Raw genomic sequence first — 24,295 nt, 5'->3', positions numbered from 1 at the left:
AGATGATCTGTCCATTTCAGTGAGGGGGATGTTAAAGTCCCCCACTATTATTGTATTATTGTCGATGTGTTTCTCTGCCTTTGTTATTAATTGCCTTATGTAATTGGCTGCTCCCATGTTAGGGGCATAGATATTTACAATTGTTAGATCTTCCTGTTGGAGAGACCCTTTAAGTAGGATATAGTGTCCTTCCTCATCTCTTATTACAGTCTTTGGTTTAAAATCTAATTTGTCTGATATGAGGATTGCCACCCCAGCTTTCTTTTGGTGTCCATTAGCATGGTAAATGGTTTTCCACCCCCTCACTTTCAATCTGGGAGTGTCTTTGGGTCTAAAATGAGTCTCTTGCAGACAGCATATCGATGGGTCTTGTTTTTAATCCAACCTGATAGCCTGTGTATTTTGATTGGGGCATTTAGCCCATTTACATTCAGGGTAACTATTGAAAGATATGAATTTAGTGCCATTGTATTGCCTGTCAGGTGACTGTTACTGTATACTGTCTGTGCTCCTTTCAGGTCTATGTTACTTTTAGGCTCTCTGCTTAGAGGACCCCTTTCAATATTTCTGGTAGGGCTGGTTTTGTATTTGCAAATTCCTTTAATTTTGTTTCTCCTGGAAGATTTTTATCTCTCCCTCTATTTTCAATGACAGCCTAGCTGGATATAGTATTCTTGGCTGCATATTTTTCTCATTTAGTGCTCTGAATATATCATGCTAGCCCTTCTAGCCTACCAGGTCTCTGTGGATAAGTCTGTTGTCAATCTAATGTTTCTACCATTGTAGGTTACAGATCTCTTGTCCTGAGCTGCTTTCAGGATTTTCTCTTTGTCTCTGAGACTCATAGTTTTACTATTAGGTTTCGGGGTGCTGACCTAATTTTATTGATTTTGAGGGGGTTTCTCTGTGCCTCCTGGATTTTGATGCCTGTTTCCTTCCCCAAATTAGGTACGTTCTCTGCTATAATTTGCTCCAATATACCTTCTGCCCCTCCCTTCTTCTTCTGGGATCCCAATTATTCTAATATTGTTTCATCTTATGGTATCACCTATCTCTCAAATTCTGCCCTCGTGATCCAGTAGTTGTTTAGCTCTCCTTTTCTCAGCTTCTTTATTTTCCATCATTTGGTCTTCTATATCACTAATTCTCTCTTCTGCCTCATTTATCCTAGCAGTTAGAGCCTCCCTTTTTGATTGCACCTCATTAATAGCTTTTTTGATTTCGACTTGGTTAGATTTTAGTTCTTTTATTTCTCCAGAAATGGGTTCTCTAATATCTTCCATGCTTTCTTCAAGCCCAGCTAGTATCTTTAAAATCGTCATTCTGAACTCTAGTTTTGACATCTTACATTAGTAAGATTAATGTCCATATTGATTAGGTCCCTGGCAGTTGGTACTGCCTCTTGTTCTTTTCGTTGAGGTGACTTTTTTCTGTCTTGTCATTTTGTCCAGAGGGGAATAGATGAATGAGAGAACAAATGCTAACAGGGTAACAACAACCTCAGAAAAATATACACTAAACAAATCAGAAGAGACCTGAAACCAGGAGAAAAGAAAGGGAAGGAATGAAAAAAGAAAACAAACAAACAAACAAACAAACACCAGAATATGATCAAATATGATCAGGCTGTTGCATAGATCAGTGCCACACACTAGATTTTGGGCATATTTTGGTCTCTTAGAAGAAAAGTGCCTCCCAAATTTTAAAGAAAGGAAAACTTATGTATGTTCAAAAATAAGGGTAAGTACAATGAAGGGATGGAATGTGACTGTAAAGATGAAAATTATAAAAGATTTTATAAAAGGAATTGATAAGATGAGAAGTTGGTTGACAAAAGAAGAGGAATTAAAAAAAAAAGAGGGAAAGAATGTGATCTGGCGGGAGACTAGAATAAAGCCATACACTAGAGATTTAGGGTATATTTTGGTCTGTTAGAAGAAACTATCCCAAAATTTTAAAGAGAGAACAACTTATATATATACCAAAAATAAGGGTAACTACTATGAAGGGATAGAATATGACTGTAAATATGAAAAATAAAAAATATTTTTTAAAAAAAGGATTGATAAGATGTTGGTTGAAAAAGGGAAAAAGAAAAATTCAAAAAAAAGAAAAGGAAAGGTAAAAAAAATTTAACTTTGAAAGACTAAAGAATCATAGGAAAAAAATGAATTCTATGTGCAGTATTCCCCTAGCGCTGGAATTCTGCCATTCTCATTGCTCAGTAAACTTGGTCTTGGCTGGCTGTTCTTGCTGATCTTCTGGGGGAGGGGCCTGTTGCCGTGGTTCTCAGATGTCTTTGCTGGAGGCGGAATTGCCCTGCCCTTGCTGGTCCGGGCTAAGTAATCTGCTTGGTTTTGCTCTCCTTAGCTTTTGTTCCCTGCAAGCTTTCCTTACAGCATTGAAGGACGAGAGTGAAAATGGCGGCCTCCCAATCTCCGTCCTGGAGGAGCCGAGAACTTGGGCCCTGCTCCTCAGTGCGCCCCCAGAGAAAAGCAGTCAATCACTCCCATCTCCCCGGTCTCCGGCCACACTCCATGCTCACCCGGCCTGTGACCAAGCATTTCTATCTCTGGCACCCGACCCTGTGTAGAGTCTCCAAACCCAGCAGATCCCTGTGGTGCACTAGCACTGCTCCTCCCAGGGGAGGAAGGGGAGTCTCCCCAGATTTGTCGCTTGTTGGGTCCCTGCTGGAAGAGCAGAGGCCTGACTGTGCCGCGGATCATGGTTTATGGCAACCCCGAGCTGAGAGCCTGCTCCTTGGCTTCATCTTTGCAGCCGGCTTCCCTGCTCCGATACCTGGGAGCTCTGCCGCACTCAGGCACCCCTGACCTTTTTGTGACCCTGAGGGTCCTGAGACCACACTGTCCCAGTGAGGGTTCCACCCTCTGCTTAGCCACTGGAGCGACGTCCCTCAGCAGAGCTGACTTCTAAAAGTTCCAATTTTGTGCTCCGCTCTCTATCATTTGCCAGAAGCAGCTGATGGAGGTCCCCTCCCCCCGCCATCTAGCCTCCCAAATATCACCTCAGAGTCACTTCTCCTCATGTCCTACCTTCCAGAAAGTGGCCGCTTTTCTGTTCAGAGAGTTGTTGCTATTCTTTTCTTTGATCTCCTGTTGAGTTTGTAGGTGTTCAGAATGGTTTGATCCCTATCCAGCTGAATTCCTGGGACCAGATGAAATTTAGGTCTCCTACTCCTCTGCCATCTTGCTCTTCCCCCCATTTGCCATTACTTTTGCAATGCAGATGCTGTAAGATTATTTTGGTTTAAAGAAGTGGAGAACCAGATAACTTCCTTTTTTATTTAGCAGGCTTTTAGATACACACATGGCATGAGAAGGATGAGATATGGGTTTTGGATTTAAATAGACCTGGGTTTAAATTCCAGTTGTGTCCTCACTAGCTACTCGATCTTGGGTAATTTAGGTAACCCCTTGCTGTCTTGTGTTCTTCCATAGTAATAATATCCATCTTACCTATTCTGTTAGATATGAACACTAAGCATTGGTAGTGCATACATCCATGTTTGATCAATGGTAGTTACTATTTTTTTATTATATGGGTATGCCTAGTTAGGAGGATAGATATCTTATAAACTATTTGAAAAGTGTAACTTGTGTCACTTATGTCAGCTTTTCCCTCTAGCCACTCTCTACTTTGTTGAACTTGTATGCTATTAAAAGAACAAAAAGTGAGACAATATTCATTTAGTTTGTGGAAAGAGGCCAACTATGTGTTAAGATAATGGTAAGTGCTGGGTTGCAAAAACAAGTAAGATACAGCCTTATCCTGAATAATTCAGTGTAGGAGAGAGACCTACAGAGAGATTTTTTGTGGAATATAGAAATAGAGTGATAGAGACCCCCACAGGACGCAGCAGAGGTGCACAGGACATGTGGGTGACTGCTGAATCAGTGTCTGACTCTTCCGATGCAAATCTCCCCACGAGAAATCTGTCCCTACTATCTTGGCCTGACTTCTAGACTTCTAAAATTTGATAATAGGTGAGGTGGAATGCTCAAGTAGGAATAGAGAGTTGGGAAGACGTTCAGCCAAGTGGGTAGGGAATGTGACGTGGGGTGGTAGATCCTTGCTGAAGTGGGGAAAGTGTGCTGTCCCTCCTGCCCTCCCTTTGGTCACCTCATTTGTGTTCAAACCTGGAAAGAATTAGGAACAACTGAATTAGCCCTCAGCTGAAAAAGAAGAAGCCCTCTAAAACTTTCAGGGTAGGTAGTGCATTATTTTAGAGATAAAAAACACCAGACACCTAAAGCATTCAGGGAGCAAATCAAACTTAGAGGGCCCCTCAGGGCAATTCCAAGACTTGATAATGACAAGTATTCTAGTATTATGACACACCAGACCTTTGGATTCCACCAGAAACACTGATAAAGTTTTACTTCCCACTCTCCCCTGCTAGTGAAAAAAATAGAAATGAGTTCACTTTTTTAATGATTCCACATATAAGGTGTTTATCTTTCCCTGTCTAACTTATATCACTTAACATAATGCCCTCAGGGTCCATCTGTGTTGTCATAAATGAAGGATTTCCTTCTTTTTATTGGTTGAATAATATTCCATGGTACCTAGATACTTTCTCCCTCCCTCCCTCCCTTCTTTCTTTCCTTCCTTCCTTCCATCCTTCTTTCCATTTTTACCATTAATTCTTTAATGGCTAAATTAGGAAGTGCTCATTTGCAAATCTCTTTTATGGAAGGTCTTACCCTTCATAAAGCCATCTCCTAATTGGGCTTTTTAAAAAAAATAATAAATAAAAGGCTAACATGATCTAATATCCTATCTCAAATCATTTCAAACTAAATGTCTAAACTTAACCTACCTATCCTCTCAGATCACTTTTCAGTTGACAAACAGTTTTAACATCTGAAACGAAGTGTAAAATAACCTCAACCAACCATTTAGAAATACAAAAAAGGAAGGAAATGGAAAGAAAAAGACAAGAAGATACTCAGCAGACATAAGTGCTTAGCGTTTAACAAAATTTTCCTTAGAGAGTTCACAAGATCCAAATTCTTCTTCAGGGCAAATCACCTTATGTACTACTTTCCTTTTTGTAACAAGTAAACCATTGCAAGGGTCTTGGGAGTTCAGCCCATAATGTAGGACAAGACATAAGTACCATATTATATCAAGAACGACTAGAACTCTATCAAGAACTCTGTCTTAGACTACCCCAAATTTCACAGAGGCATTGCAATCCTACAAGAATGAGCTGCTAGATGTATTTCTATAATAAAAAAGCACAGGCTGATGACTGATTACCTTATCTGAGTCAACTTGCACCATTGCGGGAGTTATCAAGAAAGGAGAACCTGGGGCTTGCCATGACACCTCATATATCGTTTTAGTGAAATGCTCCTGTCAATTAGGTGAAAATGAGAACTCAAGCCCATAACCATAAAAACCTACCCATTGAGTCTGACCCCTGCTGGGCTTGGCATTCATTTGTGGTCTAAATGTTGCTGGCATAATGGACCATTCCCATTTCCAGATTAAGGGTTTTAATAGACTTCACCAACTAGTTGACTTAAGCAGGTGATGATGAGTGTGGCTGCTTTGCTGCTTTGGTTGGATCAACGAGAGTACTGGCCTGTGGCTTGCTTGTGATCCTGGGCAGCATGCAACTTGGGGAAGACTCTATGAGCTGTGATTTCTTAGCTTGGTTTTCTGAGACATATAGAAGAATTTGGAGCACTCATGTGTTACTGGGATGACTATACTTGATTTTTGTCATCCCTGTAGAATTTATTGAGCCACCTGCTGTTTACACAATACTTTACTAAGTGCTAGGGGAGAGAGATTGGTGTAGGGTAGTGGTTCCCAATGTTTTGAACCTGAGGACTCTCCTTTTAATGTATTTTCTCAGTCAGTTGTTAATATGTGTATAAAATGGCAAAAAGGCATCTATATATTTAATACTTTTAAAAGATTTGTATTAAAAAACAATCTATAACAGTTAATATATATGGAGCTATAGTATATAATATTGTTAGTCTCTAGAAAATGTACATTGGAAATGATTCTTATATCCCTTTCAGGAAACTCAGGACCATTCAAGGGTCCAAAAATTGGCTCCGATGTCTTTGAGTTGGAAAATACCGGTGTAACTCCACAGATGGAATGTATTATGATGAAACATTATAAATGGTGTTTGTTGGATTTTTAACTTTTAGAATCAAAATTTGGGACTATGTAATTGTTATTCAATCAAGAGCCAAGCAGTGCATTAGTCCAATTTCGCAACTGTGGTGTTACCTGATGAAAAATGATTCTAGTTAAGGTTAAATAGATTCTCTTTTCTTATACTCTTTCTACTGAAAATTATGTCTATTTTGATTTGCTTTATATCCTGATCATAACATTTTTGTACTGTTATATATTTTGCTTGGAGCTTTCACCTGTCTTTTATTTGTGACGCTTGAGATAAAAAAAAAAATCTTCTTTAGGATATCACTAACATCTCTTTGATTCTTACTTACTCTATTGCCTAGAATCCAATTCATTCTACTTCTGGATGAACTTATGTTTCTGAAGCCTATAGTTTCTGTTGTAATAAAGACTGATTTCTTTCTAGATCTGATAAGTATCTGTCATTTTGGGATTTCTTTTCATTGGATTCCTGGGTTAATTTCATTATCTTTTGACACATATCTTCTCTTGATTTTAACCCTTATTGGTTTGGAATATAGCTTCAAGAAACTTCTGAAGAATGAATCCATGGTGGGTAAATATTCTTTCACAGTTTGACTGGGTATTAAGTTTTAGGTTCAAAATCATTTTCTCTCAGAATATTGATGACATTGCTTCTTTGTTTTCTAGTGTTTATTTTTTTCTTAAAGATTTTATTTTTAAGGAATCTCTACACCCAATATGGGGCTTGAGCTCACAATCCCCAGATCAAGAGTCACGTGCTACTGACTGAGCCAGCCAGGTGCCCCTGTTTTCTAGTCTTTCTTTCTCTTTCTTTCTTTCTTTCTTTCTTTCTTTCTTTCTTTCTTTCTTTCTTTCTTTCTTTCTTTCTTTCTTTCTTTCTTTCTTTCTTTCTTTCTTTCTTTTTCTATTATTTTCAGTTAGCCACCGTATAGTACATCATTAGTTTTTGATGTAGTATTCAATGATTCATTAGTTGCATATAACACCCACTGCTCTGATGAGATCTATGTTATAAGCCTGATTCTAGTCCTTTGAATATATTTGCCAGATAAAATATAAAACTCCAGATAAATTTGAATTTAAAAGGATCAACAAATATTTTTTATAAGTATGCCCTGTGCAATATACAACATTTCAAGTATACATATACTAAGAAATCTTTATTGTTTATATGAAATTCAAAACTAATTGCTTGTCTCATATTTTTATTTGCTAAATCTGGCAACCGTCCTTGAGGGTCAGTCACCTTTTTCATTCTAAATAGCTTTAGGATCTTCTACTTTTAGGATTCTTACTCTTTGTGTTTTGAAATTTCCTAAGGATTTGTGTAAATGTGGCTTTTACTTAATTTATTATTATTATTATTATTATTTTAAATCCATGCTGCTCAGTACTTGTTGGACCCTACAATCACTTTCAGCTCTGGGGAATTTTCTTCTATTATTTCTTCAATAATTTTCTTCCTTCCATTTCTTGGTTATTGAGATTCCTAATTGGCTTGATGTTTGGGCCTCCTGAATTATCTTTATAACTCTAATCTATTTATCTCAGTTTTTCATATCTGCTTTTTATTATGTTCTGACACATTTATTCAATGTTCTATTCCAAAGTTTTTGGTAATCAAAACTTTAATTTCTAAGAATTCTTTGTTATTCTTCAAATTATCACTTTCTTGGAATCTTATTTTTGATTTATGGATGCACCAGTTCTCATATCTCTCCAAGGATATATTTTTTCTGTTTAGCTTTGTTTTAAATTCTCGTCCATTTCCTGAACTATTTCTATTTCCTTTGGGGTCATTTCTAATACTTTATCTCTATCTTTTTCTTTCAGACTGCTGTTTTACCCCCATGTGTTTGGAAATCATTTTTTATCCATAGTTAGGAATAAAGGACAGGTTCAATGATTCTAGGTAATGGGGAAGGTTTCCTCTGTTAAATATGTCTTCCCTGAATAGAAAAGATGACAAGGAGCTGTACATGTGCAGGTAGATCTGACCATACTCTGATCTGTGTGAGCAGATGAGAGGCTTGGAGTCATCTATATGGTAAAATGAGTAGTATTCCAGGATCCTAACACTAACTGCTTTAGGTCTCCTTAGGCAATTAAGTTAAAACAATTTTTTTAGAGAAGACACTCCCACACCCAGGATTATAGCTGTGCTGCCTGTTGCTCTTGGGAGGTGCATTTGTCTTCTCCCTGGTTGCCTTGTAGAGAGATTTTTGATTAACTCTTATTTCCTTTTGCATCTATCCAAGGCTGCAAAATCTTTTAGCTTTGTTCCATCTGCTTTTTTCTTCCAGACATTTGTTGAAATCATGAATCCATCAGGGGCTCCCCTCTCATTTTCTTCACTGTTATGTGTTGAGTTTATTAAAACAATTTGGGGGGAATATGAGGAAAAAAGGAAGACAAATGCATGTATTCAGCCTACAGTCTTGAAACAGAAATTCCTTCCTTTCATCCACTCTCTATCATTTCCTCCTGAATGTCCTCTAATGAAAAGATTTCATATCTGAAGAGGTGCATTTTCATCTACAAAAAACCCACATGCATCCACATTTACTCTTCAGAAATTGGAATGTATGTTTTTCTAAAAATAAATGTCTTAAAATAATATCTCATATGGTTTCTTAAATAATGAAGTGACATAGTATATGTGAATGTGTGTAACACACTAGCTGGTATAGATAGTTGCTCGATAAATCTTTTCATCTTTTTTTATTATTTTATTTTCAGAAGAAAGATCTCAAGCACATCTTCTGTAATGTTGGTACAAAGAGATAGTTCAGTATGAGTTGCTTGAAAAATTGGTGAAAAAAAAAATAGCTACCCTGAATGTACCTTGTGATTAGAAGTAAGGACTAATGATTAAATTCTCATAAAACATTTGGAGCTCAAAGATAAAACTCACCATGAAACTTGTGACGTTCTTCATTCTAGTAGAGCAAATGCTGTTAAACTTTTAAAAAATACAGTAAGAAGCTAAAGTTTCATTAAACTATAGAGTTAGTAAGTCATGAAAATGCCACTATGCATGAGATACCTGAAGATCGGAGGGGTTAAGAAGTTTTCCTAAGGTTCCATAATGAGTAAGTCACTGAACCAGAACTCAAACCCAGATATTCTGACTATGCCTTTCCTCCACAGCAGAAATTCAGAGACTTCTAAGAAGCAATTCAATATATGATAAGTTTTAATTTGTCCTGTCATATTAATATTAATAAATGTTAATAATATTTCATTTGCAGTGAAATTGTATGCGTTAACAAGCCAAGTCATCAATGGTGAGATGCAGGTCTATGCCAGAGCTAAACTTTTCTACCAAGAAGTACCTGCTACAGAAGAGGGTATGATGGGAAATTTCACTGAACTGTCTAACCCAGATATCCGGGCTTCTCAGGAATTTCTTAGGAAATTTGTTGGGGTGAGTTATTCAACTGCAGCTTGATAAGGAAGCAAAGTCATTGCAAACATTGAGCTCACATGTTTCTGTGTTGTCATTTAAGTCATATTGAAGACATATAACTCAGTCAAGAGTTTAGCCTGAAAGCCTGTTTTAAGATATTCAGAAAGGATGGGTTGCATCAAACCACTTGGCATTTCATCATCCTAGTACCAGCTAATCTCTCATGCTTCAGAGGAAGGTGAACTAGCAGTGCTAATATTATAATTTGGGGATTAAGAAGACATCTCTTTTTAGAGTCTCACAGATGAAACAGTTGACACCCAAATGATTGATGAGCGATCATGCTATTTGGGATCCTGGGGCGATTTATTGATTTCCTGTAATACAAATTTAATATAGTAAGGAAATGCATGCTTGTGTTTGGTTTTAAAATAATAAGTACAGTAGAATCTCTTCATATTATTAAATACATAGTGCAGACTTTGCCTTGAAAGAATATGATCTCTTTGTAGCTCTGGTCTTGGGTGAAACTATTTCCTTGCTTCCCCATCATATGGAGACAGACTGTATAGTGTAGTGGCCAAAATCCTGGGCTTCAGAGTCATTAGGTTCTTCTACTTAGGGTATAAGCAACCTTGGAATTGTTTCTTAAATGCTCTAAGTCTCAGTTTTCTCACCTGTGACTAGGGCATAACCATAGAACCTACCTCAGGATAATGTGAAGATCAAATTAGATATGTATCAAGTGCTTGTTTTGTTGTAAATAATTATCACCCAATAAATCTACTTTATTTCTACTACTAATAATAACAGGCTTTCATAAAATGCATTCATTACAGTTTAAGAAACTTTATTTAGTTGTTAGAATAAACTTAATAGAGCTGCTGAAACAATAAAGCTGCTGTTGGTCCTACTAAAGACAAAGTTTTAATTGGCAAACAGGTTTCATCCCAAATCATTTTGAAGTCATCTATTGGAAATTTGGAGCCCATTTTATTCTGATAAAAGCACTGGGTATTATATAAGACTGATGAATCATAGGCCTGTACCTCTGAAACCAATAATACATTATATGTTAATTAATTGAATTTAAATAAAAAATGTAAAAAAAAAGAAACATTATAAATATTTGGGTTAGGTTGTCAACTTCCTTAGAAGCACACTCTTAAGAATATCCCTAGTGTTGAGGTGAGGTTCACTTCGTATCCAACCTCCCTAGAGCACCAAGTGCCCGAGCAGAAAGAATTGGATCAGGATGGGGCACCCACTGGGGCCGACGTGTGTGAGCATCAGCTGTAGCTACAAAGGACTATAAGGCTGAAGATGATGGCCATGGCTGTTTATAGATCAGGGAAACCTGGAATATTTCTAATCAGTATTGCTGACTGATTTCATGGAGAGGTTTTTCTGAGATAGTCAATCTGCTAAGCACTTTAGAAGTATTGTCTTGATTATGTTTCACAAGAATTCTAGAAGGGCAGTACTATTATTATCCTTGTTTTTTTGCGTTGTGGAAACTGAGGTTTGGAGATGTTAAATAAGTTGCAAAGGTGATGCAGGTGGTAAGAGACAGAGCTGGGACTTAAAGCCCAACCAGGTCTTCTGACACCAAACTCTTTACTCTTAACGAGAACATATATTTTTTTCCCATTTGTCTCATGAAGCGGAAAAATCCTTGCTTTGTGTGTGTGTGTGTGTGTGTGTGTGTGTGTGCGCGCGCGCGTGTGTGTGTGGGCGTGTGTGTGTGTGTGTACCACAGACCTCAGTTCTCCTCCAGCTTGGCCGAAAGTAATCCCTCCTGCTTGCCTTGTGGTGAGGCCGACTTTGATCCCAGTGCATTTAAGAAGCTTAGTTAGTAATCCAGCTGTCTTGTCACTCCATGTGGAATGCCAAGCTGACCACAAGGATGCTGGTCAGACAGAGCCCATGCACACGCCCATGGACCTGGGAAAGGAAACAGACTTATGCTTGCATATTTATGTTGGAAAAGAAAAACCTGCTCTTTTCAAACAAATATAAGGAGTCCTTCTTAGTAGACAAGGCTCATTGTGAAACCATGACCTCTAACTAAGTACAAACAGTCTTTTTTAAGAAATGATATTTTGGTCCTTTGACCTTAATAATCTGCTAAATTAGTAACCAGGTCAAGATACAAGGAGCTAGGGAATGAGTATCTGACATGATTTATCCTTATGTCAACTGGGGAAAGGCAGATTGTTTAATTTAAAGTTTTGTTTTCCTTTCACCACTTAGTGACACAGGACAGTGGGAAAAGGTTTTTAAACTTGTTACAAATATGTTTACTTTAGCAAATAAACAAATGATACCAAGATGATGTCAATGGCATGGCCGATAACTTTCCTCAGTTTTAGCTTTCTAGTGGGGGAAAGCAGCAATTTATAAAAAGTGACCAGTATTTGATGGTATTTATCTTTTGACCTCTTGCAGCTCTAGGTCTGACTTGTTCTATTTCATGGTTTTTATACAGTGGCATTTAACACTTTCCTTTTAGTTTTAAATTCCACTAGATGAACTTAAAATGATCTTCTTCAAAACAAAATATATAGGCAGAATCAAAACTAAAATGAAATTCCTAAGAGAATTTTGCTATTTTATATTAATCCATACGTAGGAAGAAAGCATCATAAGTGTCAATGAAACTAACAAAATGGGAAAAGATGGAAGAGGAGTAGGGTGCCCTATTCCAGCCAGCCCCAGAATTGAGCTGGATGTCTACCAGACCACTCTGAACACCCACAAAATAAGCCTGAGATGTAAGAAGATAGATCTAGATCTCTACAAACAGAATATTACAGGCAGTTGGTTTCGAGGTACGAAGGGGGAGCCGTGATTCCTCAGGCAGGTATCAGAGGATAAACAGCAGGGGGAGGGAGCCTGGCCATCAGCTATCAGTGAACAATAGCCTCCCACACTGGTGACAGGGCACAGACTTGCAAACTGGTAGCAGTGGGGAAAGGACTTTAGGGCAGCTCCCCAGACGGAACCCTGGAGTGGCTGGGCTGCCAGGCGAACTGGGGGCGGCTAGTGGCTTTAGAAGCACAAAGGGCAGAGACATACCCCAACGTGGAGGTGAGGACTGGGAGCACTGAAGAGGGGCGCACAACCCAGGACAGCAGTTTATAGCAGCACAGACAGAAATGGAGATAGTGTGGCCTGGAGAGCTCACTGAAGAACAGACTGCAATCTCTTTGCTCTGAGTTAGAGGGTTGGAAACGTTCTTTTCTGCTCTGACTCTTGGAAGAGACAGGGAAAGCTGCCAGGGAAAGCTGCCAGAGAACAAAAGCCCCCCAAAACTGGTTTTCACTGAGCCCATCCCCCACCACAGGGGACAGGGCAACTCTGCCCAAACAGTGCTGCCTGAGAACAGTGTAGCAGGCCCCTCCCCCAGAAGACAGGTTGGGAGACAAGAGGCCAGCACCCTAAGGTCCCTAGAAAACAGGTGCATCTTGCTTGGGTTGTGGTCAATAATTTGGATTCTATACATTCCCTCAACCACCCCTCAACAGAATGACTAGGAGGAGGAACCCCCAAAATAGGAAAGACTCAGGGATTATGACTTATGCCACTGACTTAAAAATGGATTCAGATATAACCAAGATGTTGGAGAAGGAATTCAGGCTAACAGTTGTGAAGACAATAGCTAGAATGGAGAAATTGATTAATGGCAACATAGAGTCTCTAAGGGCAGAAATGAAAGCTGAATTGGCAGAACTTAATGCTATCAATGAGATCCAATCTAATCTAGATAATCTAACAGCTAGGGTAAGTGAGGCAGAAGAATGAATTAGTGACCTGGAAGACCATTTAATAGATAAAAAGGGAAAAGAGGAGGCCATGGAAAAACAACTCAGAATCCATGAAAATAGAATCAGAGAAATAAGTGACATCATGAAACATTCCAATGTCAGAATAATTGGAACGTTTAGAGAGAGGACTAGAAGATATATTTGAGCAAATCGTGGCAGAGAACTTCCCTAATCTGGAGAATGAAACAAACATTCATGTCCTAGAGGCAGAGAGGACAAGATCAAGGAAAACAGGCCAACACCCCGGCACGTAATAGTAAAACTTGCAAACCTTAGAACCAAGGAAACCATCTTAAGGGCAGTAAGGGGGAAGAGATTCCTTATGTTCAGAGGGAGGAACATCAGAATAATGTCAGACCTATCCACAGAGACCTGGCAAGCCAGAAAGGCCTGGCAAGACATATTCAAGGTACTAAATGAAAAGAACATGCAGACAAGAATACTTTATTTGGCAAGGCTGCAATTCAGAATGGATGGTGAGACGAAGAGCTTCCAAGACCAGCAGAAACTGAAAGAATATGTGACCACTAAGCTGGCCCTGCAAGAAATATTAAGGGGGATTCTATAAAAGGAGAAAGACCCCAAGAGTGATATAGAAAAGAAATTTACAGGGACAATCTATAAAAACGAGGTCTTCATAGGCAACATGATGACAATAAATTCATATCTTTCAATAATCATTCTCAACCTGAATGGCCTAAATGCTCCCATAAAACGGCACAAGGTTGCAGATTGGATAAAAAGACAGGACCCATCCATATGCTGTCTACAAGACACTCCTTTTGAACCTAAAGATACATCCAGACTGAAAGTGAAGGGATGGAGATCCATCTTCCATGCCAGCGGACCTCAAAAGAAAGCTGGGGTAGCAATTATTAATATCAGACAAATTATATTTTAAACTAAAAACTGTAGTTAGAGACACAGAAGGACACTATATCATTCTTAAAGGGTCTATCCAACAAGAAGACCTAACAATTGTAAATATCTATGCCCCCAACATGGGAGCAGCCATCTACATAAGCCACCTGTAAACCAAAATAAAGAGTCATATTGATAACAATACATTAATTGTAGGAGACTTCAGTACTTCACTCTCAACAACGGACAGATCATCTAAGCAGAAAATCAACAAAGAAATAAGAGCTTTGAATGACACACTGGACCAGATGGACCTCATAGATATATACAGAACATTGCACCCTAAAACAACAGAATACTCATTCTTCTCGAGTGCACAAGGAACTTTCTCCAGAATAGACCACATACTGGGTTACAAATCGGGTCTCAACCGATACCAAAAGATTGAGATTATTCCCTGCATATTCTCAGACCATAATGCTTTAAAATTGGAACTCAATCACAAGAAAAAATTTGGAAGAAATTAAAACACTTGGAAGCTAAAGACCACTCTGCTCAAAAATGTTTGGGTCAACCAGGAAATCAAAGAAGAACTTAAACAATTCATGGAAAGCAGTGAGAATGAAAACACATCGGTCCAAAACCTATGGGATATAGCAAAGGCAGTCCTAAGGGGGAAATACATAGCCATCCAAGCTTCACTCAAAAAAATAGAAAAATCCCGAATTCACCAACTAACTGTACACCTTAAAAAACGAGAGAAAAGGCAACAAATGATGCCTAAGCCATGCATTAGAAGAGAAATAATTAAGATTAGAGCAGAGACCAATGAATTAGAAACCAGAAACACAGTAGATCAGATAAATGAAACCAGAAGTTGGTTCTTTGAAAGAATTAATAAGATCAATAAACCACCGGCCAGACTTATCCAAAAGAAAAGAGAAAGGACCCAAATTAATAAAATTATGAATGAAAGGGGAGAGATCATGACTAACACCAAGGAAATAGAAACAATTATTAGAAATTATTATCAACAACTATATGCCAATAAACTGAGCAATCTGGATTAAATGAATGCCCCCCTGGAAACTGCCAAGACTGAAACAGGAAGAAATTGACAACTTGAATAGGCCAATAACCAGTAACGAGATTGAAGCAGTGACCAAAAACCTCCCAAAAAACAAGAGTCCAGGGCCTGATAGATTCCCGGGGGAATTCTACCAAACATTCAAAGAAGATATAGTACCTATTTTCCTGAAGCTGTTTCAAAAAACAGAAACAGAAGGAAAGCTTCCAGACTCATTGTATGAGGCCAGCATTACCTTAATCCCCAAACCAGGCAAAGACCCCATCAAAAAGGAGAATTTCAGACTGATATCCCTGATGAATATGGATTCCAAAATCCTCAACAAAATCCTAGCTAATAGGATCCAACAATACATTAAAAGGATCATCCACCATGATCAAGTGGGATTTATTCCCGGGATGCAAAGGTGGTTCAACATTCGCAAATCAATCAATGTGGTAGAACACATTAATAAGAGGAGAGAGAAGAACCATATGGTCCTCTCAATTGAGGCACAAAAAGCATTTGACAAAATACAGCATCCTTTCCTGACTAAAACTCTTCAGAGTATAGGGATAAAGGGAATATTCCTCAAGTTCATAAAATCCATCTATGAAAAACCCACAGCGAATATCATCCTCAATGGGGAAAAGCTGAGTGCCTCTCCCTTAAGTTCAGGAACACGTCAAGGATGCCCACTCTCACCACTATTGTTCAACATAGTACTAGAAGTCCTGGCAACAGCAATCAGACAACAAAAAGAAATAAAATGTATTCAAATTGGCAAAGAAGAAGTCAAACTCTCTCTTTTCACAGATGACATGATACTTTATGCGGAAAACCCAAAAGACTCCACCCCCAAATTACTAGAACTCATATAGCAATTCAGTAATGTGGCAGGATACAAAATCAATGCACAGAAATCAGTTGCTTTCTTATACACTAACAATGCAACTGTAGAAAGAGAAATTAGAGAAAGGATCCCATTTACAATAGCACCAAAAACCATAAGATATCTCAGAATAAACCTAACCAAAGAGGCAAAAGGTCTATACTCTAAGAACTATGGAACACTCATGAAAAAAATTGAAGAGGACACAAAAAGATGGAAAAACATTCCATGCTTATGGATTGGAAGAATAAACATTGTTAAAATGTCTATGCTACCCAGAGCAATCTATACCTTCAGTGCCATCCCGATCAAAATTCCAATGACATTTTTCAAAGTGCTAGAACAAACAATCCTAAAACTTGTATGGAATCAGAAAGGACCCCAAATCGCCAAGGAAAGGTTGAAAAAGAAAAACAAACCTGGATGCATCACATTGCCCAATTTCAAGCTATATTACAAAGCAGTGATCACCAAGACAGCATGGTACTGGCACAAAAACAGACATATAGACCAATGGAACAGAATGAAGAGCCCAGATATGGACCCTTAACTCTATGGTGAAATAATCTTTAACAAAGCAGGAAAAAATATGCAATGGAAAAAAGACAGTCTCTTCAATAAATGGTGCTGGGAAAATTGGACAGCTATACACAGAAAAAGGAAACTCGACCATTCTCTAACACCATTCACAAAGATAAACTCAAAATGGATGAAAGACCTCAATGTGAGACAGAAATCCATCAAAATCCTAGAGGAGAACATCGGCAGTAACCTCTTTGACATCGTCCATAGCAACTTCTTTCAAGATACATCTCCAAAGGCTAATGAAACAAAAGCAAAAATAAACTTTTGGGACTTCATCAAGATAAAAAGCTTTTGCACAGCAAAGGAAACAGTCGACAAAACAAAGAGGCAACCCACAGAATGGGAGAAGATATTTGCAAATGACATTACAGACAAAGGGCTGGTCCAAGATCTATAAAGAACTTCTCAAACTCAACACCCAAAAAACAAAGAATCCAAAAATTGGGCAGAAGAAGGGCCCCTGGGTGGCTCAGTCGTTAAGCGTCTGCCTTCGGCTCAGCTCATGATCCCAGGGTCCTGGGATAGAGTCCCACATCGGGCTCCCTGCTCGGCAGGAAGTCTGCTTCTCCCTTCTCGCACTTCCCCTGCTTGTGTTCCTGCTCTCACTATCTCTCTCTCTGTCAAATAAATAAATAAAATCTTAAAAAAAAAATTGGGCAGAAGACATGAACAGACACTTCTCCAAAGAAGACATACAAATGGCTAACAGACACATGAAAAAATGTTCATCATCATTAGCCATCAGGGAAATTCAAATCAAAACCACACTGAGACACCACATTACACCAGTTAGAATGGCAAAAATTGACAAGGCAAGAAACTTCAAATATTGGAGAGGTTGTGGAGAAAAGAAAATCCTCTTACACTGTTGGTGGGAATGCAAGTTGTTGCAGCCACTTTGGAAAACTGTGGAGGTGCCTCAAGATGTTAAAAATAGAGCTAGCTACCCTATGACCCAGCAATTGCACTACTGGGTATTTACCCAAAGACACAGATGTAGTGAAAAGAAGGGCCGTATGCACCCCAGTGTTCATAGCAGCAATGTCCACAATAGCCAAACTGTGGAAAGAGCCGAGATGCCCTTCAACAGACGAATGGATAAAGAAGATGTGGTCCATATATACAATGGAATATTCCTCAGCCATCAGAAAGGATGAATACCCAGCTTTTACATCAACGTGGATGGGACTGGAGGAGATTATGTTAAGTGAAATAAGTCAAGCAGAGAAAGTCAATTATCATGTGGTTTCACTTATTTGTGGAACATAAGGAATAGCATGGAGGACATTAGGAGAAGGAAGGGAAAAATGAAGGGGGGAAAATCAGAGGGGGAGATGAACCATGAGAAACTATGGACTCTGAGAAACAATCTGGGGGTTTTAGAGGGCAGGGGTTGTGGGGGGATGGGTTAGCCCGGTGATGGGTATTAAGGAGGGCACGTACTGCATGGAGCACTGGGTGTTATATGAAAACAATGAATCGTGGATCACTACATCAAAAACTGATGATGTATTGTATGGTGACTAACATAACATAATAAAATAAAATAAAAAAATCAAGGAATGGGAAAAAATCTTTATTATTAAAAAAAGAAAAAAAAGAATAACAAAATGTGTTGTGATGAGCACTGGGTGTTATATGCAAATAATGAATCACTGAACACTACATCAAAAACTAATGATGTACTATACAGTGGCTAACTGAACATAATAAAAAAATAAGCACAATATTCAACTCTAATATTTTTTCAAAGTCATTATATAATAAAAGTGTTTTTCAATTAAAAAAAGAAAATAACAAAACATCTTGTTTTGAATTCATACATTGTGTGTAGGTCTAATCACATTCATGGAAAGACACCAGGTTTCAGTAGGGGCAGCCATGGTATCCAAGAGGCAGGAGATGTCCCTGACATCCATCTTTAAATACTCCTTCCCAGAGGAGCTGCATGTGAATGAGAGAGAGAGAAATTCGGTGCCAAGATAGGGGAGGCAGTGCCAGTACATTAGTGGAATAGAATAAAGAGAACTAAGCAACAGTGGTGAGAGGCTAGTGGAATACAGAATTAGGGTGAAAGTTACCTTAATGTATTTTTAAATAACCATTGTTACAGAAGTAACTATAGTCAAATATCACACATCTAAATTGGAGAAAAATACAAATCAGAAGGTGAGAATTTTCAAAGGAATTCTATTTCAAACATTTCGCTTCTCTGAGCTTCGGTTTCTTTGTCTAAAAAAGTAGGGAAATTAGACATGAGTGCTTTAAAAACGCTAGGGTTTTGCTGAGATCCTTCAAGGTCTTATTGGGAGAATGATAGGGAGGGTGAGTGGGTGAGGCCCTACCTCCCATTAACCAGAACAGCTTTGTGTTTATTTAGTTCATTGAGATAAAGGAGATCAGCTATTATCATCTAAACTCCTCTGGCACAGGTCTCTGAGCCTTCTTTGCTTTATCTTTCTGTGGTTCTAATTCTAAGACCACTTGCTACAATAATGCAAGCAACATGATCCATAGAGACTTTAAGGCCAAGTAATGATAAGAAAAATTTGTAGTTATAATCTCTAATTGAGCATATAAATTTCTACTAACATCATTTTCAGTAGCCTAAATGAATTTTCCTATACTTTCCCCATCTTGTTTATGTTACAGATTTACTTAAAAGTGTTTCTTTATGGTGTTCACAACATAAAACTTTAGCCTAGGCCTTTTAATTTTTCTGATTTAGTTTACATTATAATATCTGAATGAGGGAGGTGACATAGTGTAAGTAGGAATGGCAAATCCATGGCACATGTACCACCACTACCCTTTCACATACTCATGGCAGACATTACTAGTCAATCACAGAACTCTTTCCTTCATTGAGTCTCAATGAAGCCTTACAATTTTTTTCAACATAGCATTAGACAGATACTACCAAGCGAATCTGAGGGGGCACTTGAGGTGACAACACTAAGGTAGAACTGTTTTTGGATTCACACAGTTCCCTGTTCAAGTCCTAATTCTGCCATTAGCTGTGTGGTATTGGAAATCTAAGTTTCCTCAGCTTCAAACCTGGGAATAATCATTATTTGATAGAATTGTTTTGATTATTATAATTATTACAGATGCAAAGAGCCTCTATGTATAAGCACTTGATAAATCATGGATATTATGATTCCATTTGAAAAGAAGCTACAATTGCTTCAGTTTTTGTTCTTCATTGTGCCTTTATTGCTGTAAAGAAGGCCTTTTGGGTGGGCTAGAAAGCAGCATTTCTGTTGTTTCCTTCTGCTCAAACGTCACCTCTTGGTCCTCAGCCAAATGTTTTTTTTAAAGTCTTTAGTTGCTGTGAAAACAAGAGTAGGTTTCTCAAGGTCTTGATTGGCAACATAAATATCTTATTACTGTAATTTCTAGCACAAAACATATTTAGCAGTCATCCCAATTATGACCAAGTAATCTAGACAAGATAATATTTAGAGACTGAATAATATGTATCTCAAAGTTTCAGCTGGTCATATATTTATGTGTCTATGTATATGTCTGTGTTTATGTATGTTACTTTATAGAAGGAAGTGTTTTTCTTCTTTCTTTTTCTTTTTTTTAATTTTATTATGTTATGTTAGTCACCATACAGTACATCATTAGGTTTTGATGTAGTGTTCCACGATTCATTGTTTGTGTATAACAGCCAGTGCTCCATTCAATACATGCCTTCCTTAGGACCCATCACTGGGCTAACCCATCTCCCCACCCTCCTCTGCTCTAAAACCCTCAGTTTGTTTCTTAGAGTCCATCGTCTCTCATGGTTCATCTCTCCCTCCGATTTCCCCCCCTTCATTTTCCCTTCCTTCTCCTAATGTCCTCCATGCTATTCCTTATGTTCCACAAATAAGTGAAACCACATGATAATTGACTTTCTCTGCTTGACTTATTTCACTTAGCATAATCTCCTCCAGTCCCATCCATGTTGATGTAAAAGCTGGGTATTCATCCTTTCTGATGGCTGAGTAATATTCCATTGTATATCTGGACCACATCTTTATCCATTCATCTGTTGATGGGCATCTCGGCTCTTTCCACAGCTTGACTATTGTGGACATTGCTGCTATGAACATTGGGGTGCATATGGCCCTCCCTTTCACTACATCTGTGTCTTTGGGGTAAATACCCAGTAGTGCAATTGCTGGGTCATAGGGTAGCTAGCTCTATTTTTAACATCTTGAGGCACCTCCACACTGTTTTCCAAAGTGGCTGCAACAACTTGCATTCCCACCAACAGTGTAAGAGTGTTTTCTTTTCTCCACAACCTCTCCAACATTTGAAGTTTCTTGCCTTGTCAATTTTTGCCATTCTAACTGGTGTAATGTGGTGTCTCAGTGTGGTTTTGATTTGAATTTCCCTGATGGCTAATGATGATGAACATTTTTTCTTGTGTCTGTTAGCCATTTGTATGTCTTCTTTTGAGAAGTGTCTGTTCATGTAGAAGCAAGTTTGAGAAAGTTTTCACTGGCTGATTTGCCCCTGCACCACCTATCTATCCATCCTTCACCTCCAGTTGATTTAGTGTACAGACCTACTTTATAAAAACAATTTAAGGGGGAATTTGTGCCCAGTAAACCATGTAGTTTCTCTTACAAAGGCAGAAGACAATATCTAGCAAGAAAAGAGACAAGGAGACTTTGCTGCAAACACCTTCTATCCATGTGACTGTGCTGTGTGTCATCAGGGCTGGGTTTGAAGTAAAATTCTGGCCTGAAAGGCTCTCTCTCTGCTTTGCTTTTCTCTTTCCTTTCGTTTCCTCTCCCCTCCTCCTCCCCCCTCCTCCCCTCCCCTTCTTCTCCTCTCCTCTCCTCTTCTTTCCTCCCTCTATTTCTTCCTTCCTTCCTCCTTTCTCCTTCCTTCCTTCTTTCCTTCCTTCCTTCCTTCCTTTTTTTAAACAGTAAGCTACCCTGCAGGTCCATTTAGCTGTTGGCTTGACCTGAATTTGCAATTAATACAATTCTCTTTTTAAAGGGCTTTCAGTGGCCCATTTCTTTGAGAAAATTACCGAGTTTTTAGACCTAAGATATTATTTTTTAAAATCTTACTTTGAAATTCTTTTGAAGACCTTTATTTGGATAAAATAAAGAAAGTGAAAACTAGCAAATTTGGATATTTTTTGAAAAAGGTAACTGGAAGTTCTAGAACTTCATCATGGTAGTGGGTACATGCCTGTATACTTTGTTCAAACTCATTGAATGGTACATTTAAAATAGTGCATTTTATTACATGATACTGACCAAAATAAAGTTGGTTTAAAGAGGTTATTGGAGTATCCTAGACTCAGGGTCAATGTCTGTATTTGAAGTGTTCCACAAGGTACCTTTCTGCAGGGCCCTGGGAGAGCTGGGACAGACTGCACCTTGGATTGCGGCTCTGGGATAAGAAGGGTCAGCAAGCATGTCTTGTTGCCGGTTTTCAACAGCATGGAACTGGTGGGCATGACAGAATCGTTCCTCCTGGAAGCCCAGAACTACCTGCAGGTCAATGGGGACAAGGTAGAAAGCTACCACTGCCAAAGCCTGCAGGAATTTACACCCCCATTCGGCAGATATGATGTCATCTGGATTCAGTGGATCTCTGGTTAGTCCTACATGGTCTAACATTTGCCTTTCTCCCCTTCCCAGATAGAGAAGACAATACCGGGGGTAATTTGAGGATTTATGGAGAGGAAGCAAAGACGTAAAAGGAGATATAGTTGTAGTTGTGCTTAGAGCAGTTAGCTAGACTTAGGAATCATAGAAACCCCCAAAGCTCTGGTACTCCCAATCTCTCCCCTAGGATCCTCTGCTACAAGCCTGAAAGTTCCCATGATGGAATACCTTAGTACCAACTTAACTCTAAGAAGAAAACCAAATACTTGAAAAACTTTAAAAAGTGGAGTCAAAAAAAGTTTATCCCCATTTATTGGCAAAACTAGACTGTCTTAGATTTAAATTTCCAGGAAATGAGGTAGCAATGAATTAGAATTTGGTCTGAGTGTGTGTGTCTAGGACACACAGAGGAGTGATGACAAAATTAGGTTGTCCGGGGACAATGGCAGGGACTCTTGGGCTAGGCAATAGTTTATTTTGTGCCTGTGAGGTAGATAGACTAGCTAGTTGACTACCTATTTTATTTTATTTATTTATTTTTTTAAAGATTTTATTTATTTATTTGAGAGAGAGAGAATGAGAGATAGCATGAGAGGGAAGAGGGTCAGAGGGAGAAGCAGACTCCCTGCTGAGCAGGGAGCCTGATGCAGGACTCGATCCTGGGACTCCAGGATCATGACCTGAGCCGAAGGCAGTCGCTTAACCAACTGAGCCACCCAGGCGCCCTGAATACCTATTTTATAGATGGGACATGGAACCTCCTCAGAGAGGATACCTGTCCTCTTACTTAAATTCTCAAAGTCCCCTGCAACTAGACCAATTCAGGCTATTAAATAATTCATGGATGAGTGAACAAATGGTCTCCTTATTCTTAGCCTTGTGGTCTTTCTTACCTTCCTACTCTCCTTCCTCCCACTCACCATTTCATCCTGTTCCCCCATCTACTTGGCCTCATCTGTAGGGTACCTGACTGATAAAGACGTTCTTGCATTTCTTTCCTGGTGCGGAGCTGGCCTGAAAGAAAATGGTGTCATCATACTGAAGGACAACGTGGCCTGGGAGGGCTGTCTCTTCGATCTCTCTGACAGCAGTGTGACTCGGGACATAGACATCCTCTGGAGCCTCATTAGGAAGAGTGGGCTGGTGGTGCTGGGCCAGGAGAAGCAGGATGGCTTTCCAGAGCAGTGCATCCCAGTGTGGATATTTGCATTGCACAGTGATGGACACTTCTGATCGGCGGTGGGAATGTAGGGCTGGACTGCACAGGGTGCTTTGGGACAGAGGTCCTCTCCTCATAATTCATGGGGTATGGAGAGAAGAGATGCAAGGCCTGTCTGGAAATGATTGATGTAGTATGTACAAGTTTCCACTAATTTTATAAGGACATGCACACACTTGATGGATTTTCTGGAAGATAAATAGAGTGAAACATCAGGAAAAATGTTTTAAGAACTGCTTGTATACACCTAAACTGTACAAGTGTATACAAAAACAGAAAAGGGATCAATGTTCACAAATTCTAAACTGCCTTGCTCTGTGAAGATTTGCATTATGGAGTATCCCAGGATGTGTGGGTTAAAGTCTAGACCCCCTTTCTTTGCCCTCATACTAGATACATTCAATTTCATTCCTCTTTGGGACTACTACTTTTAGACAAAAATCTCACCCGAATTAAGAAGGCACCAGTCAAAATAATCTTATGAAAACAAATCCATTGCTTAATTTTTTCTTTAGCCTTTCTCTTCCCAGAAAAAGTATATGTGGTTTCACTTTCTATTTTGGGTCAATTTCACCACCGAATGATGTAATATGGATGTAATTTGATAACAGAAGTCTACATTTCAGTGATGAGGAAGTGTC

At 38.8% G+C, this 24,295-nt stretch overlaps 1 protein-coding gene across 1 annotated transcript in view; it reads left to right on the top strand.

The window, feature by feature from the left end:
- METTL11B (methyltransferase like 11B) overlaps nucleotides 1–23,668 on the top strand; it is a 39,711-nt gene extending 16,043 nt beyond the window's left edge. Inside the window, exons 2-4 of the mRNA XM_027611906.2 lie at nucleotides 9,426–9,601; nucleotides 22,175–22,424; nucleotides 23,397–23,668. Of these exons, the coding sequence (XP_027467707.2) occupies nucleotides 9,426–9,601; nucleotides 22,175–22,424; nucleotides 23,397–23,668 (698 nt within the window). The remainder of the gene's footprint in view (nucleotides 1–9,425; nucleotides 9,602–22,174; nucleotides 22,425–23,396) is intronic.
- The last annotated feature ends 627 nt before the right edge of the window (nucleotides 23,669–24,295 follow it).

The sequence above is a fragment of the Zalophus californianus genome, chromosome 10 (genome assembly GCF_009762305.2).
Source record: "Zalophus californianus isolate mZalCal1 chromosome 10, mZalCal1.pri.v2, whole genome shotgun sequence".
NCBI classification, from domain to species: domain Eukaryota; kingdom Metazoa; phylum Chordata; class Mammalia; order Carnivora; family Otariidae; genus Zalophus; species Zalophus californianus.
This window is presented reverse-complemented; position numbering and strand designations above follow the sequence as displayed.